Genomic DNA, 12,404 nt, shown 5'->3' with positions numbered 1-12,404 from the left:
ACAACTAAAAATATAACATATGCTACTGAATTTTAAACAGAACTTATAAAAGAGCAAAATTCAAGAAACATTGTTTATTTAGTAGAACTTATGCCATATCAACATTGACATCTTCCAATCTCATGCCACATAAACTTAAATGAACAAAATTATTAGAACTATTAGAGATTGATTGCCACGTAAATTTAAATGAACAGAACTAAACTATTAGAGATGCTTAGGACCTGCTTAATCCTGTATATATATATATATATATATATATGTATATATGAACATTAATTATCACTTGAAAAGGAATTGAAATTGACTGAAAATTAAAATTTTTAAAATTAATTTGTTATTTCAAAGAAACAATGATGGGGTCAAATACGGTTGCTTGGCTTAATTGATTTGTCTACGACGTAATACACAACAAATACCACATTAATTCAATAACAAATTAACAATTCCTACTCTAAGCTCTTGATCTTTTTGATATCTTCGACCAGGAATTCCAAATTCTGATTGGAAGATCCACCATGTCCAATACCATCCAATCCACATTTTGCAATTTTATCAATCGAATTTTGAAATTCTTCCTTTCTACCATCCATCAATGCCCTTATCGTTGACTCTATGGTTTGCCTATCACACCCTTCCAATTCAACCCCAATTCTCAAAACTTTGCTAACAAGATCAGCATTGATATTCTGGTCGCTTGTGTATGGCCAACAGATCAATGGAATTCTAGCCATAATACTCTCTAAAGTGGAGTTCCAACCACAATGTGTGACAAACCCACCAACAGCTTTGTGGGCCAAAACCTCTTCTTGTGGGGCCCAATCTACTATACACCCATTTTCTTTAACACCCTTTTGAAGCTCTTCAGGCATCGCATTCTCTCTTTCCTCATCCAATACAACATCTGGGTGTATCACCCACAAGAATGGGTGTCCGCTATTTACCAAACCATGCGAAAATTCAAGCAATTGGGAAACTGACCTTTTTGCCAAAGTACCAAAACTTACATAAACAACGGATTTCAATGTCTGTGAATCTAACCAGGCAATGCAACTCTGCTCTGCTTTCCAAAGAGAAGCATGAGAAGCTATCAATTGGGATTGATTTCCGATTTTCGAATTTAAGAATGCATGAAGAGGTCCGATTGAATAAACTTTGCAAAATTTGTTAGCTACGTGAGGGAGGCATTGAACTTCAAGGTCATCGAAGGTGTTGATTATGAGACCCGAAGCTCGATTCATTGCGAGGCTTTCATCGAGACACTGCTTAAACAAAGGGGAGGTTACTTCTTTCATCATACAAGCTGGTGGTAGATTTTTGCGCCGAAGAATGCCTTCTAGTCCAGCAATACCATTAATTTCAAGATTCATGTTGTTATCTGAGAAAGGAAATTGTTTTATTTACAAATTGGTGAAAGTATTTTTAAGAGAAATAAATAAACTTCCTCGCCAAAAAAGCAAGCTTATATTCATATGTTTATCTAAAATCAACAAGATATGGAATATATATATATATATATATATATCGTTAAGTTGTACATCTAACCTAAAAGCTATAGCTAATAAAAATGGATTGAAAAATATTTATCAAGCTAACACATTTCAACCAGAAAAACAAAAAAGCTAACACATATTTCAACATTCCCTTTGCATTTAATATACATGGCATGCTATTGGATTTACATGTGAACATTGAAATGTGGGCACAAAAACTCGAACAGAACACTGTTACCAACGCACTAATACCATATTTAAATTATCATTTATTTCAAAACTTATATTTCATAAAAGCCAATATTGTTATATAACAATATGTATATCAAGCTAAAACATATTTCTAACAATTTTGATGCATAAATTGGTAAATATATAGTCCATTAATGGGCTTAAATGTGAACATTCAAACGTGGGCACTAACATTTAAACATGAGACGGTTACCGACACTTAGATAGCAACTTCAGTTTCCCTCAATCCCAAAACCTAAAACAAATTCAGAATGATTCCAACAATAGATATGCATATCAAGCCTTATATATATTTCTAACAATTTCGATGCGGAAATTATGAGCATATATAAAATCCATTTACCTGAAAAAGGAACATGACCCTCTTCAATGAGCTTTGGGATACTATAATAAGTCAACAAGAAACAAGCACTATGCGCAATGAAAGTGAACAAAGGAATCCTCAACTCCTCGGCAACTTCAAGAGGATAAGACAGATATCCATCGTTTATGACACAAGTGACCGGTGGGGACAGACCCTTCTCCGATTTGGTGTCAAGGGAGAGTAGTAGATCTTTGAAAAATGGTTTGGTTTTCGTTTTGATGTCAATGAAAAAGTCGAAATTGAGGCAGCGAGGATGGTCGTCGGGCAGGCCATCAGAGAAGGGTTCAAAATGGAGATTTGGGAATTGAGCGGTGAGAGCAGAGAGGTTTTCTAAGCGCTTGTGAGTGTGATGGGTAATGACAAAAGAGACATAAAGTCCGGCTTCACTAAGTAGCTGAGCAAGGCATAGCAATGGTTTAATATGGCCTTGCACTGGTAATGGATGAACCACTACATGAGGCTGTTGATGCTCCATCTTTGGACCTTTTTCACAAACCTAAATTCTAAGATTTTTCTACTTTGTAAGAATCCATTGCTCATGATTTACTACTCTCTCTTTTATTTATACACCTTGAGGTCCACTCGTTAGATCCATAGATACTGTTCTGATGTAGAAATAAAAATTAATTTTGATTAAATAAAATATTAGAAAACTTATATGCTCGGTCAACAAGACTTAAAACTCGGTTGATGTAGACTCTGCAAACCCTGTTCTGATATGCAGCTTTTGTCTACATCAATCACTTCATAATTTTTCATGATCGACAATGTTAATAATGAAGGGGTGGTGCTAATTATCTATAATATAATACAAAGCGGTTTCCTTATGACCTCTGGGTGCATCTTGAAAATCTGAAACTGGAAGGTGCAGTTTAAATATATTTTAATATTTTAGTGTGAAAGTCGTGGATCTCGACTTAATTGTATTATATAAAGGACACTATTTATTTATTCATCGTCGCATTGATGCTTCCTAAACACTGCAAACGCACATGGGCCAAGTAGAATAGCAGGCCAGTAAATAATTCACAAGGTACGGATAGATAAAGACAAATAAAATTAATAATCAATGTACATCTTACTAATTTTTTATTTTTTATTTTTATGTCCGATATATAATTATTTAGATTGAAAAGAAAGAACAAAAAAAAGGGAACAATTGAAATTGTAAATACCAAAAGACCATTGAAAAAGGAAATCTAAATGCTCAGTAGCAAGTTATGTGGGGATGAACATCATCACAAATAACTTATTAAGTTGATATTCGAATAAACCTCCCCAGTTTTTATATTTACAAATTTGAAAATTAAAATTTTAATTTTAATAACCTTCGTTATTATTTTGGATAGTTTTATACTAGTTTTATACCGCAATATCATATTACACATAATTATGATTTGATTCTAATAATACTATTAGAAGATTTTTTTTTCTTTAAGCAAAAACTTATTAAGTTAATGTTAAACTCCCCATTCTCTAATTTATCAAAAAATAATAATAATAATTAATACTGTGAAATGAAGAAATAATATACATTCAAGATTGGTTGAATGCATTTCATAATAATCTAATTTAGAAAAAAATTATTTTAGAATTTTAAATTTTAAAAATTATTGTTTAAATTTTTGAGTTTTAATTTATTTTATTTTAATATAATTGATTTTTTTTTTACAATAATTAACGTCTGTTAAAGTTAACTAATATTAAAATACAATTTACAATTTAAACTTTTTAATTTTAACTTGTAGCAAATTAAATCCTTTATTTTTTTTTAAGAAAAAAGCAAATTACATTTATACTTTCAAATCATTAATCACCGTTTGCCGAGCACTCTTAAATCAAAAGGTAGCAAATTGGAACTTAAGATTTTTAATTTAAAATTTTAATTGAAAGTGCAACTTTTTTATACTATGGTACTCAAATGAAATTACTTGATCATAAAAGTTCATTTGTTGGCTTTTATTCCGAATATCCTTGCATAGTTCTTGAGGGAATTAATCTTCTCTCCTTTTTTTTTTGAAAAAAGAAAATAACAAAATTTCTACTTAAATATTATTCTGGTACGTTCATGTACTCTTTGTGGGAGTTCTAACGCACCAATGGTCCAATACCTCACGGTCTTTTATAATATTTTGAAATACTTTAATTAAAAAGCATGACATAAGGAAAAAAAAAAAGGGTGAAATTATATTTATTAGAAAAAAAAAATAAAAAATGTAGAACCAAATAAACCAAAAAATAATAATAATAATAATAATAATAATAATAAAGAGCTTTATTAAACTTGTCTTAAAAATCTTCCTTCTTTGATAAACAACAAACAGATTCTTCTCAACATGTAAGATAAAACATATTAAAGATGAACCTTTAGCTCTTCTGTTTTGATTTTCTTAATATCTGTGACCAACATTTCTAGGTTGTGATTTGAAGATCCACCATGTCCAATGCCATCCTGTGCACAGTTTGCAAACTTATCCACCGACTTCTGCAACGCTTTTCTTTTGCTTCCCATCAATGTTTCAACTGTTGACTTCACGGATGACCTATTAAACGCCTCCAATTCAATCCCAATTTTCAGCACTTTGCAAACAAGATCCGTATTGATATTCTGATCATTTGTGTGTGGCCAACATATCATTGGAATTCTAGCTATAATACTCTCTAAAATGGAGTTCCAACCACAATGGGTTAAAAACCCACCAACAGCATTGTGGGCCAATACCTGTTCTTGTGGAGCCCAGTCAACTATATACCCATTTTCTTTAGCTCCCACTTGAAGTTGTTCAGGTATTATCACATTTTCTCCTTCCTCTTCCAGTATAACGTCTGGGCGTACTACCCACAAGAATCTGTGTCCACTATCCACCAATCCATGCCAAAATTCAAGCAATTGAGAAATCGATCTTCTAGCCAAAGTCCCAAAACTTACATAGAGTACAGATCTCAATGGCTGTGAATCTAGCCAAGCAATGCATTTTTTCTCTGCTTTCCAAAGAGAAGCATGAGATGCGACCAAATGGGAGTCATTTCCAATTTTAGAATTCAAGAATGCATGAAGAGGTCCCACTGTGTAAAACTTCTGAAAGTGGGTTGCTACATGTGGGAGGCATTGAACTTCAAGGTCATTAAAGGTGTTGATTATAACACCGGAAGATCGTTTCATTCCGAGAATATCTTTGAGATGCTCCTGAAAAGAAGGGTTGTCTGCTTCTAAATTCAACAAACATACAGGAGGCAAATTTTTGCGCCTCAGAAGGCCTTCGAGTCCAGGCACACATTGAATTTGGTAGTTTATGTTATCGTCTGTAAGAAAAGGTTTTATCATTATGTACAACCATATATAAATTTCATGTACCGGGTGTGGCTATGTGGCTAATTATTTCCAACCAATGTGCTCAGTACAAAAATTATCTATATATAAGTGAAAGATTTATGAAGGGAAACTTTTAAAAATGTTTATTCATAGCCATTTAATTTGCGTAATTTGATTATATTCACAATTACTTTTCATAAATCTCTTACCATGTGTTTTTTTTTACCGTATCAAATCCATATATATATATATATATATATGTACGAGAGATGAATAATGCAAAATTTATCAACTAATTATACAACTTAATTACCTCGAAAAGGAAGGTGACATTGTTGAATAAGTAATGGAATACTATGATACGCTTGTAAGAAACAAGCACCATGGGAAACAAATGTGAAAGTAGGAAGTCTCAACTCCTCTGCTACTTCAAATGAATAAACCACATATCCATCTGCTATGATACAAGTCACCGGAGGGGAGAAGCCATTCTCACTCTTCTTTTTAAGGGAGAGGAGGAATTGTTTGAAATGTGGCTTGGTTTTAATTTTAATATCGCTGAAGAAACCGGAATTCACATCTCGTGGGTGATCGTCCGGGAAGCCATCGGAGATGAATTCGAAATGGATATTTGGGAATTGGGTAGTGAGGGCAGGGAAGTTTGCCATGCGCTTTTGAGCATGGTGGGTGATGAGAAATGTTGTGTAAAGGCCAGCTTCACTAAGAAGCTGTGCAAGGCATAACATGGGTTTGATATGGCCTTGAACTGGTAAAGGATGGACAATTACATGAGGTTGCTCCATTCCCTTCTTACGCCTTTCCTATCAAACTTCAAAGCATTGTATTTGGCTAGTTTCTTTGAGAATATATATATACTGGAATTCTATAGTGGACTAATCGGCGTTAATGGTGTACAACTTTGCCCATTATGTAAAAATGAATTGAATATATATATATATATATATATATATTGCTATAATGAATTCATATGCTAATATAATTTAAGCGTTGATCGACTCATATTTGGATAGTAGTTAATTTATTGTCAAATATAAATATGTGACACCTATTATAAATTGTGTGCAAGCCTACTATAGTGGTCATTATGTATATATATAATTTGAAAGATAATCACTTTTTTTTTAATTAAAATTTAGTTGAATCTATATACTATATAATAATTTAATTCGCTATTATTAAAAAAATTACTTTGCATATTAAACTTTCAGTATTAGAAAATAAAATAAAATGATGTAAATTATTATTGCTATTTATAATTTTCAATTTTATCCTTTGTAGTCCATCATAAAATGAACCATATAGTTTAATAAATGATAATTGTATATTGGAAAAATAATATTTTTTATCATACGGATCTTTAGTTTTTTTGAAAATATTTTATTATATGGATCTAGGCTAATTAAACAAATCCAATAAATCAACAGACTGGATCAAATATAATGTACAGAAACATATTATATTGAAAGATGGTTTGCTTTGATCTCCATTTATAATATTTAATTATGTATGTCTAAATATACTGTTGCTTGCATTAAATACGTACGTTTATTACAAAGTTTTTATTTGGTTGCTTCTGAATAAATGTAGATCAAGAAATACAAATGGTCAAACTGGAACAAATATAGAGAAGATGCTGAAATATTTAATAGGTGGTGTGAATGTGACCTTATTTGTAGCCGTATCTGTGTATGTAAACAATACAAGGGAACACATGGGCCATGTAAATAAAGACAAAGTATATTAATGAAATTTAACGTATTATAGGCAAATTAATTAATCTAAAAGGCAAGATCCGATTAAAACAAAAAAATCTAAATAATAAATTCAAATTGAAAATCAATATAAAAATAATTATAAGTGATCTCGTTGAAGCTTTAGTGATTTCTTCTCATGATCCGAACAATGACTTACTGGTAAAGCGAACCAAATAATTTATTTATTTTGAGCAATTTGGATTTCAAAGAAAATAATAGTCCATGGGAAGCGAGATTTCCATTTCCATGTAGATTTCCTGACCGCCACTTTAGCAAGCTAACAAAAAAAAAAAAAAAAAAAAAAAAAAAAAAAAAAAAAACAAAAACAAAAACAGAAAAAAGAAAAAAAGAGCTAACTAAAGGTGGAAGTAATTCGCTACAATATTGAAAGAAATCTTCCTGACCGATTTCTCAAGATTAACATAGATTGGGCTGCTATCGAGGGTATGAACATGGAGTGTCTCGGCCGGGTGGGTGTTGTTATTAAAAAGATAATATGCGGAATTTATTACTTTTTATAGAGAATTTAATTTTGCATTTTAATGTCTTATATTTTAATCAAATTGTAAATTGGACTAACATTCCACATCAATCTTCAATTTACATTTTTTTTCACATTAATTTGATATCCAATTTAACTGATCCTAAATCTAAAAATTTTAAAAAATTAACTAACTTTCTCAATTTACAAATAAATAAAAAAATTATCTAATTAATTTGTAGAAAAACTAGTTAATTTTTTCTATATTTAAATTTTTTATTAGTCAATTTTAAAATTAAACTAATATAAAATAAATTGAAAATTTTAAGTAAAACATTTTAAATTCAATAATCCATTGTACAATCTGATTGAAACATAAATTAAGCCTTTAATTATTGTTACAATTCCTATCATAATAGCATATCACACTTTTAGCAAAAATAATAATAAGAGATCACATATGAGTACGACCAACTCTGACATTAAACAAGGGGCATAAAAGTGCTCGTCCAGTATCATAATGGTCAATCATCTATGGAGCTATTGACGAGGCAGTTAGTGCAATGTCCAAGCGTAGGTTAATTTCTTCGCCATGAGGAATGAAGTATTAATTTGCCAGCTACCGTGCAGGGTCTGTTATTTGCTTCCATATCTTTTTCTCTTCATAACATGTGAATCAAAAACTGATTCTCTTCAAAGCTATGCAATGAAGTTATATATGCTGCAAGGATTAATGCATGTTGCCCATGAATTAGCAAAATTTGCTTTTAAATGTCAAAATATCATACATGTGTTTGACACTAAATGCTTGCATGATTTTATCCCACATCATCCAACAGAATATTTTTCTATATATATAGTGGTTAGACTATTAAGCAAAGCCTATAAATATCATTGAGCTGTTTATAAAGGACTTTGATCCATCATCAATTAAAGTTTGAGTTTACATCAATAAAATAATGAATATAATTCGCATTAATTATATTTTATATCCTTTTATAATTTAAATACTTAATTTTTCAATTTAACAAATAAGGGTCTTGGTTGTAAAGTGGATTTTTGTCATTTTTGATTAACTGCCTTTTACACAATCACCTCAATTATTTGGCATAAGCTGTATCGAATTTAAAAGTAGTTATAAAAATATATATTTTTGATATTTTTTAGTTTAAAATCTGACAGTATGATATTAATCAAGTAATCTATACTTTTTTTTTAATAATAAAAAATATTAAAATGTAAAATTTTAAAAATATTTTTAATTTTTTTATCTTATATATATTTTTTATTTAAAAATTAATATAGTTTAATATGAATAACATGAAAAACTATAACCCTATAATAAAAAAATTTAAATAAATTCTAAATTGCAATAAACTATAAAATCAATGACGTTAAAAAATTAATGGTTTCAAATACAAAACTTTAAAAATAAAAATTATCAAAATGTAATTAATCTATATAATTAGTAGAAGAGAGAATGGAGAAATAAAAGCAATTAACGAAAACAATTATAACTACATTACATAATAATTACGGTACAAGGGTAATGCAAAATAAATACACAAAAGTATCTGTTTGAATGAAACGAGAAAGCAAGAATTGTCTAATAACTGGTAGACAGTAGGTCCAATAGCTGACGTGATGATAATTAGTAGATATTATGAGTTTGATTTTTCAATATGTTATTAAATTTAAACAACACCAACTAATAATATCCGCACCAATTATAAATCGATTCCACTAAGAACATCTTCAAAGATCATCTAAAATAAAGAATATATTTTTTTAAATAAATAGTAAAGTTTTCTAATCACTTGTTGTAGTAATAAAGGGTAATTATTGTCAGGACCTGTCCAAAATTTCTCATTGGAATCCTAGACAAGCTTTGATCCCAAAGAAATTCTACCGGACCCTCCAATAGAAAATTCGGTAGAACCTCCCCTAAGGGTTGGACTTACCACAAATTTTCTGCACTGAAAACGCACTTCTATATTCATCCCTTTATTTCTCCCAAAATACTACAATTTGATTCCACAATTTATAGCACTCCAAATGAATAACAGTAAATTAGTGCATAAATAATAACTACATGTCCAATACAGTATACAGAGCATTATACAAATAAATGTGGAATTAATACGATGACAGATAAAGAAGTAATACAAGATGAAAAGGAAAAAAGAAAGAAATGCTTCTTGGACTTTTGGCAATGAACTGAGACGTCGGGCTCGTCCCGGATGATCAACATCTCCCAAACTGGACCTAGGGGAACGGAATTTAAAAATATGATATGCCAATCATCTCAGTGAGTGACCCTATCTATTGTACACTTTTAATATTAATAATATAACAAATAAAGTAATTTAATTAATACCAACAATTAAATAATAAATAAATCATAAACATTTGAAAGTAATAATTTCTCTTAAAATCCTCACTATTCACTCCGTTGGAAATGTTTCTCTTTTAAAACATTTTCGTAAAACCCGTTATTCGTATTCCCCGAAAATCAAGGAATCAATTAATTTAATAAATAACAATTAAATAACCCAAATATAAATAAAATGAAATAAAATATAATAAATAATTTTAGAATACTTTAGGGTCTGAAATTGCTATCTGAAAATTTATACTTGACGCACTACACCATATACTAGTGATGCCCTCCGATACCCAGCGTTCCGAACACTGACTAGCGGGAAGGTTATAGAGAGAAACTTGCATACGGCGCTTCGACGTCCCGACAGTGCCGCTGCTGAAACCGTCATCCCTGCCACGGAGGGGGGCAGCTGATACGCAATATATAAGACTTGCCTACTCTCGGTCCAATGGCAACTCACGGGAGACATAATAACTTGCGCGCTAATCCACATATACAGCCAGAATACCAATACTGTATGAGTGCATCTAAAACCAATTATTAAATTTTTTTATTACCGTACCGATTTTCTAAAAATCACCGTGGGAATTATACCATTTTTCAAATTCACCAACCCACATTTTCCTTTAATATTTCCGGTACAAAACCATCGATAACAATATACAAATAATTTTTGTCGTATCGCAAAGTCCATCAAATAATATTCCACGGGCATAATTATGAAATTCGAACCCACCAATTTAAACAAATATTTTTTTTAAAATATTTAAACCAATTATGCCCAAAAATAATATTAAAATCCAGATACAGTTAATTAATGAAAATACCTTGCTCATGCGTAATAAATACAATTAAATTACAATAAAATAATTATCGAAAATTTCTTAATAACCCAAAATTCCGTTTAGCATCAATGGGTATATATATATATATATAAAATAATACTTTTTCCCAATTATATTTAAATTCCATCGCATGAGCAAATGCTAGATATCAAATTAACACAACATAAATATAATTAATTGCCCAAAATAGTTTTAAAGGTGGGTCACTCACCTTGAACACGCAATTAACCTAAGATCCTCCATGGGATCAATTTCACGACACACACGTGCTCCTAGAACAACAATTCACACACAGTCAAATAAATTAACATTTTATTCGGGTAAATAATACCCGGTACCCGGGGATTAAACACAAACGTTAACTAAAATTGACGAGTAATATACTGAAACGAAGCTTATGGAACGGGGATCGTATTACCGATCTCCATTGACCCCAATTCCGTCGGTGGTGGCCGGAATTTGCCCGAGAAGTACTGGCTGAATTTCATCTTGAGAGATCTCTCAAATGGTGGGGGTTTTGGGCAATCTAATTATGGAAATGGACTCAGAGGGGTCGAAAATGGTGGGATAGAAGTATGGGTCGAGTTGGGTTGGCCAAAAACGGCGAAAATCGCCGGAAAAACTTAACCCGCCCCGCCGACTTCACCACCCGATCTGGGCCCGTCCGGCGGCATCTGGCTGGGGAACTTGGAGGTCGGGGTCGTCGGGAACTAGGCTTCACCGGTGGCCAGCGTATATGGCCTTCTGGTGGCCGGAAACGAAGAAACGGCGAAAGCCCGAGAGGAAGAAGGAAAGGAAAGGAAGAAGAAGAAGGAAGAAGAAGAAGGCTTCGGGTGGGGGGCCTGGGTGTTTTCTCACGTGGGGAAAAGAAAAAAAAGAAAAAATAAAAGAAAAAGAAATAAAAAGAAAATAAATAAAAAATAATTAAATAATATTAAAAATAATATTATTATATAAAATAACAATAATAAAAATAATATGGTATTAAACATGGTTGACAGGTGGCATCTCATCATGGTGACACATGGTCACATTTATTAAGTCACACGTGGTACATTGTTATACGTTTAAAAAAATAATATTAAAATAATACAGTATTTTAAAATTTTGCAGGTCTATAACTTTTTAACCAGATATCCAATTTAAGCGTGCCACTAGTTTATGAACTCGTATCGACTAGTACTTCACAACCATGCATGAGTCAAAGCTCAATTTTGCATGAATAAAAAGTCAGCTTCGGCACCATTTTCGACAGTTTGAACCTCAATTTGTCTTACTCATAACTTTCAAACCGTAGCTCCGTTTTTTATGTGCTACTAGTCTACGGACTCGTGCCAATGTGTACTTCGTAACGGTACCTCAATCAATCTAGAATTCCATCCGAGTCAAAAAGTTAACTTTTGACCGCTTCGGTCAACAGTCAAAATCAATGATCAACGATCAATCTCGGTCAAAGTTGGAAAATTTCCGTTGTATTTTGGGACGGGATGTTACATTA

General features: G+C 31.4%; 2 protein-coding genes across 2 annotated transcripts; both read right to left on the bottom strand.

Moving 5' to 3' along the window:
- Positions 1-286: 286 nt before the first annotated feature.
- On the bottom strand, positions 287-2,811 carry LOC132804138 (7-deoxyloganetic acid glucosyltransferase-like). The gene is made up of 2 exons (XM_060818113.1): positions 2,089-2,811; positions 287-1,378 (listed from the first exon to the last, which is right to left on the bottom strand). Exons 1-2 carry the CDS (start codon positions 2,582-2,584, stop codon positions 450-452), a joined length of 1,425 nt encoding a protein of 474 aa, XP_060674096.1. The 5' UTR covers positions 2,585-2,811; the 3' UTR covers positions 287-449.
- Positions 2,812-4,366: 1,555 nt separating this feature from the next.
- Positions 4,367-6,237, bottom strand: LOC132799163 (7-deoxyloganetic acid glucosyltransferase-like). Its single transcript, XM_016041685.4, has 2 exons — positions 5,736-6,237; positions 4,367-5,412 (listed from the first exon to the last, which is right to left on the bottom strand). Exons 1-2 carry the CDS (start codon positions 6,223-6,225, stop codon positions 4,463-4,465), a joined length of 1,440 nt encoding a protein of 479 aa, XP_015897171.4. The 5' UTR covers positions 6,226-6,237; the 3' UTR covers positions 4,367-4,462.
- Between the last annotated feature and the right edge of the window lie 6,167 nt (positions 6,238-12,404).

The sequence above is a fragment of the Ziziphus jujuba genome, chromosome 6 (assembly GCF_031755915.1).
Source record: "Ziziphus jujuba cultivar Dongzao chromosome 6, ASM3175591v1".
In the NCBI taxonomy this organism is placed as follows: domain Eukaryota; kingdom Viridiplantae; phylum Streptophyta; class Magnoliopsida; order Rosales; family Rhamnaceae; genus Ziziphus; species Ziziphus jujuba.
The sequence above is the reverse complement of the archived record's forward strand: the minus strand, read 5'-3'. Positions and strand labels throughout refer to the sequence as shown.

What these genes read in the sequence shown, in the direction of transcription:
- LOC132804138 (XM_060818113.1), bottom strand. Translation starts at nt 2,584, where the DNA reads ATGGAGCATCAACAGCCTCATGTAGTGGTTCATCCATTACCAGTGCAA. An exon ending in GGGTCATGTTCCTTTTTCAG is followed by an intron (nt 1,379 to 2,088) that starts GTAAATGGATTT and finishes TTCCTTTCTCAG; the next exon opens with ATAACAACATGAATCTTGAA.
- LOC132799163 (XM_016041685.4), bottom strand. Translation starts at nt 6,225, where the DNA reads ATGGAGCAACCTCATGTAATTGTCCATCCTTTACCAGTTCAAGGCCAT. An exon ending in ATGTCACCTTCCTTTTCGAG is followed by an intron (nt 5,413 to 5,735) that starts GTAATTAAGTTG and finishes CTTTTCTTACAG; the next exon opens with ACGATAACATAAACTACCAA.